We start from the raw sequence: 6082 nt of genomic DNA on the forward strand, positions 1-6082 counted from the left end.
TGTTCTGAGAGACCAAACTCATGATTCAGACGAAGCTGTCTACCAAGGCATACACACTGACTACGATGGCTTAAGAAAGCTTATGCTGTGAGCCACGAGTCACAAAAAACTCAAACGCAAAATTGTTTAAATATGAATGGAGTTCGTTAATTTGCATGATAAGAATTCTAGAAGTAAAGGGGCCTTCGGCTCCTCCCAGCTCTCTGCTCTGCCACCCTCAGTTTTGGCCCCACTGGACCTGGGAACGCATGGATGCGGCCCTTCCAAGTTTCAGACAAGAAAGCAAACCACGCAGAGGAGGAGAGACCGTCCTTCCGGCTCTCTTGGGGTAAGGACATTTTCTAGAAGCCAGAAATTTGAATCTTCCTTTTGTATCATAGGCCAGCTGAGTTCTAAAATGGGCCACAGGAAAAACGAACAAACAAAGAAATAAATTTTAAAAAATTTTAGAATAAAAAATAAATAAAACAGGCCACAGGGCTGTTTTCTGAATCCGTCAACGGCGGGAGAAGCGGAATGAGGTTGATCACGTCAATGGGTCTCTGCCACACTAGCCACGGGCACGCACGCACAGCCGCGTGGGCTCGCTGTCTTCCTGCAGGGCGTGCAAGCCCGTTGAGAACCAGTAAGGCAAGGTAGGGCACATGCTCTTCGTCTGATCAGCGCCCCTGACGTAACTTTCAAGGGCTAAGGCACTCGTCTTGAGCCTGGGCCTCAGTTTCCTGAAACTGACTGTAAGGATTTGCTTCCCATTCTGCCCTCCAGATACTTCAATAACTATTATGCCTATAAAGAGAGTGCATCATAAATTTCCTCTTGATATGTTTTCATCAAAAGAAATTCTTTATCCCACTTAAATTATTGTGGTTCCAAAACATCAGCCTCTTTTTTTTAATTTGTTTTTTCACAAAAAAGAGAGGGTAAAAAAAAATATCTCTGAAAAAAAAAAGAATATGACACACACGCACAAAAAAATAGAGATTTTCTTCTCCTAGTGCCTGGCACCCTAACTTTCCAGCCTTCTTCAAGACAGCTGGGGTTCAGAGCTGTGACACAGAGCTAGAACACTTGAAACGAACGCTTCTCAGCAAACACAATACCTGCAACGCCCACTCCCATGACTTGGGTGGCAGAAGGTGATTTCGGACGTAACTGCACAAGGATTTAAATGATCTGCTCCTTTGTCTTTCTTTAGAGTGCAGATATCAAATTGTCATCTTTCTCCCTAAAACTCCCCTTTACAATTTCAAGTGGTACCTTCTAATATCAAGCTTACTTTGAGGATGGATTTTGCAAGCGTTAGCTCCGCCTTCTTTTTTGGGCTCAAATCACAGAGCACTAACAGGTGGTGATTATCACTTTTCTTCCCAGTCCACAATTACTCTTGATGGAGAATGATGATAATGTTAATACCCCACACGTCACTCCAAGCAAGTGTAGACACTTCACTTATGTGAACTGATAACGATTCATCAACCCTTCCAGGTAGGGTGGGGAGGATTCTATTTTAATGACGAGAGTCCTCTGGCACTGTGACTGGGCCAGACAAAGAACAGGTGAGGTGGACTAAGCAAGGGCGTCCTCGTGTCGGATGGGAAAACACCTCGGTCAGGTGTTCGTTGGACATCTTTCAGGAGACTCCTTCAGAGATGACCAGGCATTTGTAGTTCCAAAGGCTGATCTCCACCGAAATCGTCTCTATGCCGCGAGTGATGTCGGTCAGATGACCCGTGGGTGTAAATCTCTTTGCCAGGAGCTATAATCGTTGACTTAAAGTCAACTTTATACCTTAACTTTCTGTTCCCTAATTAGGGGGTAGATGGAATGAGTCAACGCCAGAGCCTGGACTCCGGCCTCACTGCCATCCACTGGTTTCCTCTGCAGAGTCACGTGACGAAGATGCCTTTTAAATGAAGATACTGGTAGCACTGTATTGCCTAAGTCTCTTTCGGTGGCAAGTGACTCTTCTCAGAAGCTTTCCATCATGATCGAGCCCTTCTTGGGAACCTGGAAACTGGAATCCAGCGAAAACTTCGAGGAATACTTGGAACAACTGGGTGAGAAATATCATTGACAGGTTTGGAAACGGGCTGAGCGTTGCGTGGTGGGGTTGGGTTTGCGTTTTACGATGACCGTTCCTACCCTTCTCTCTTTCGTGGTCCCAAGGTACATTCGCATCTTCTTTAGCGTGGTCATTTCATCAAATAGCTTTACCCAGCTTCAGACACTAATAACTATCTATAATTAAATTGATCGACTACATTTGTTTCAAGGTTTGCTTTAACTTATAACTTCGAAAACACAAGACCAACATATAAAGTCTCCAGTTAGTTAATTTTTAGAGTTCTGATACATGTGAAAGATATGTTTTAAACATTATTTTAAAGAATTTCAAATTTTTCATTGGAGAAATGGAACATTTTTACTCACCGAGTGTCTCACCGTTGATTGTTTCTCAGAAGCATAGACTCTATTCATCCTTTAGCTCCTGCTTAAGGGCATGTAGATCAATCATAATGGCGTGGGTCTACGGCAACTAAACCATTCTTTCTAATGCCAAAGAACAGTAATTATTTAATATATAATTAAGTAATTTTTAACATTTAATTAAGAGAAACCTCTCTTATAATAATATACTGTATATAAAGTGAAAAACTTTTTAAGCCTTATATTTTTTTAACTTGGCCAAAATGATCAATGCATCTTAAGAAGTCGGTGTGCTCACGATATAATATTTGTTCCCTTTTCGTGGTCAGTATTAACTTTTTGGAGAGTCATAAGAAACATGTGTCACTATCTCTCCATGGAGTCATAGACTCGCTTGTCTGAATTTAAATTTGGGGGCATCTCTACGAAACTTGGGACTTACGGCAAACGTAGCGCTGGTTTGGATTGGGAGCTGGGACTGGGCGTAGCAGCTGAGCACCTGCTGTGTGCCACTGCCGTCTGCCATCGGAGCTCTTCCATCTAATCGCCCGCCCGTCCGCGAGGCGAGCTCGGTGGTTCCCCACACCGCACGGCTGTGACGACACCGCCGGGGCAGCAGGAGGCGCCGTCGGAGCCGGGCTCTCTTCGCCTCTCTCGTCACTGTCCCGGGACGCGTGTCTCACGCCGCTTCTCTGTGACTGGACCTGTCCTGTCCGTTCCACAGCCTGAATGTGAAATCGAGTTCGCTATCGACCCTGAGGGAACGGAGTCAGCTCCCCTGCCACCTCCCGCAGGGAGTCAAGTTGGACAGTGAATTGTCCCCAACCTGATTGGCAGGGCCACGCTCTAGGCTAAACTAGTCCAGTTTGCCACCCCGTCCTTACTCAGCCAGGGGGCACCAGCACCTGCAAAGGAGGAAGGGGCTCAGACTTCATGAGTCAAATTCTCTTAGAGCAGTTTAGAGACCTTGAAAATTGTATTTATTGTTTTAAGGGGAAAAAAAAGTATGCTAAAATTGGGCAGTTAGAAAACCTGCATTTAAATCTCAGCTCTGCTCCTTACCAGACTCATTACCTAGAACGAGGCTCCCCACCTCTCTGGGACGCCATGCGCTTGTCCCCAGAAACGAGGGTGAAAACACCCCCTGCGCTGCCGTGTCCCACTCGGTGAGGTGAGAACCAGCGTCCCATCGACCGAGAGGCGCCAGACGCACACGCGTTTCAGATGAAGCACAGAGTCTCGGAGAGTGTGCTCAGCTTTTCAAAATGGCACACACAGTTACGAGGCACAGCTTCTGACTGGGAGGGCCTGGCTCACTCCAGCTGCCACCGAGACCGCTGAAGACCGTGACCACACACATTATCCCAAGCTGCGGGGCGGAGCGGGGGAGAGGCGGGGAAGCGTGTGTTCTTTGCAAATTGCTTTCCAAAACGATGGTCGGTCCTTCTTTCTAAACGGAGGTGTGTTGCTTGCTTTGCACTCCAGGGGTGGCCCCCACGCTCCGGCACCTGGCTGGGTTAGAGAAGCCGACAAGGCCCACCTGAGCATCAAAATCCAGAGCTCCTTCAAGACCACCGAGATCTCCTTCGAGCTGGGGAAAGAGTTTGATGAAACCACAGCAGACAACCGGAAAGTGAAGGTAAGACCCAAATCTTCCTGGTTTCACAACCAGGAGAAAACCGGAAACTGGAGCGAGGTGGGATCAGCACGGTTTATCCCGATTAATCGTCAGGTCAGCTGGGGCTCGTTTCGTTCACGAACGTTGGACGCCTCTGAAGGTGCCCTTTCGGCTAGATCATTCTGCTGATAGACAGGGACAAAAAAATTCAGTGTTTTCACTTTTTTTTTGTTTTTGAGCTCTCTTCACCATTGTACAAAAGAGAAGAACAACTCTCTACAGATAGTTTGGGGGTCGTTCGCCTGGGGGAAGAGGGCGTTAATTGAACGCCTTCTCGAGACTTCTCTAGTCCGAGGGTATCGAGTGATGCCGAGCACTGAGGCGAGGATTTTGGAGGAAAAAAATGTTCGAAACGGAAAACGGATGTCTAGCTTTGTGTAGTGAATTGCTATTTCTAACCGAGTCCTTTATGCGTGTGCAGAGCATTGTGACATTGGACAGAGGATCACTGGTCCATGTCCAAAAATGGCTCGGCAAAGAGACGACAATCGAAAGACAAGTCGTACATGGGAAAATGATAGCGGTGAGTTTTCCTCGAATTGGGCCTTTTAGGTGAGCCGTTTCTCTTCCTGATGAGAGGGTCTCGGGACGGAGGGCCCGGGAGACCTGAAAGTGTCAGCCACCAACTCTAACAGGTCCCTCTTCGCTTTCAGAAATATTCCATGAATAATGTTGTCAGCACGCGAACCTACGGAAAGGTGTGAAGAAAGCGTCTGCGTCGGTGCCCACCGCTTCACTAACCAGAAACCAGGGCCTGAGGAAGAGATGGCTCAGGGCCAGCGATCAAAAAATAAATAAACAAAACCATCAAATAAAACGCAGTTTTGGAGCGTGTGATATGGAGGGTTAGGGACAATCTGCTAAACTGGCGGGCCGAGAGGCTACTTGCCTATGGTGTGACTGTCACAGCACCAGCGTCCCCTTTGTCCTCTGCCCACCTGCCGTCTGCGGTCCTTGAGTTCCCTCCAGCGGACCCGATTCCTTTTAGGCCAAGGCGTCTGTCACACGGTGCTCTGTGGAAACTCACGTGACCTCAAAGGGGGTACGTTACGATCGTAGGAAACCACTCTGGGCATCCCAGGTGCTGAAAACCAACCTTGCTGGCTTTTTATTTCTGCAGAAGGAGACTGGCCCTACTTGAATTCATTAAGGTCAATAGCTAGCTGGATAGAGACAGACAGGCAAATAGGCAGAGAACAGAATAAAGCCTGGCCTTGATACACTGTGGTTGAATTATTACAGAAGAACATTTAAAAAGCCATCATCGTCCTACTTATCCACAAACCCGTGGAAAATAACAAGGCTAGTGCCTCTGTCCCCACCGTCCACACACAGCATTTCACTAAATGCCAGCCTTGGATTCCTAAATGCCTCGTGAGAACACAATTGTTAGCGCTACACAAAGTCCCTTGACAGTTTTGCCGAGTGCTGTTGCTAGGCAGTGTTCTCAGGGCTTAAAGCCCAGCCAAGTAATATAGGTAAAAATAAAGGGTAAAGCCTGAAAAAAACTGAGGATTTTTGTAGCCGCGGGAGGAAGACAAGGAGAAAGAGAAAGGCGTATGTAAATACCCTATTGCGCCTTACGTTTAACAGTAAGTCCTGAGTCGTGTTTCATCTGCGTGAACGTGGGGTGTCCATGCGATTTGTCATCTGGACCGGGAGAGAAGAGAGACCAGCAAAGGGCAGGATCAGTAGTTACACCTGAGGACAGGACGGGCGGGACGGGGCTGGCCCAGGCAAGGGGGGTGTGGTCGCCGAGCTCGAGGTTGGGGCGAGAACCGAACTCTGGCCAAGGGAAGGGATTAGGGCTGTCATATTGACACCCTGGAGGCTGGTGAGCACACAGCGTGCTGGGCTGGCACAGCTGTGATAGACATGTCCACATACTCGCCCTGTCCTTTCCTGAGGGGCTCAGGGGTGTCCATGAGGTAGCCCTGCTTGCTCTCCGGAAGTCAAAGAGCCTTTCGACCCCTGAGG

The 6082-nt window shown here is 47.9% G+C and overlaps 2 protein-coding genes across 2 annotated transcripts in view; both read left to right on the plus strand.

Annotated features, from left to right (window-relative positions):
• Positions 1–1984: 1984 nt before the first annotated feature.
• FABP9 (fatty acid binding protein 9) lies at positions 1985–4809 on the plus strand. Its single transcript, XM_023538027.1, is given in 5 exon segments — positions 1985–2057; positions 3913–3957; positions 3960–4066; positions 4527–4628; positions 4759–4809. Coding segments are annotated over 5 exon segments (378 nt in total).
• Positions 4810–5472: 663 nt separating this feature from the next.
• The window catches only part of LOC105300357 (myelin P2 protein), a 5451-nt gene continuing 4841 nt past the window's right edge, over positions 5473–6082 (plus strand). The window contains exon 1 of the mRNA XM_023538023.1: positions 5473–5479. Within this exon, the coding sequence (XP_023393791.1) occupies positions 5473–5479 (7 nt within the window). The remainder of the gene's footprint in view (positions 5480–6082) is intronic.

Source organism: Pteropus vampyrus, unplaced genomic scaffold (genome assembly GCF_000151845.1).
Source record: "Pteropus vampyrus isolate Shadow unplaced genomic scaffold, Pvam_2.0 Scaffold209, whole genome shotgun sequence".
Lineage (NCBI taxonomy): Eukaryota > Metazoa > Chordata > Mammalia > Chiroptera > Pteropodidae > Pteropus > Pteropus vampyrus.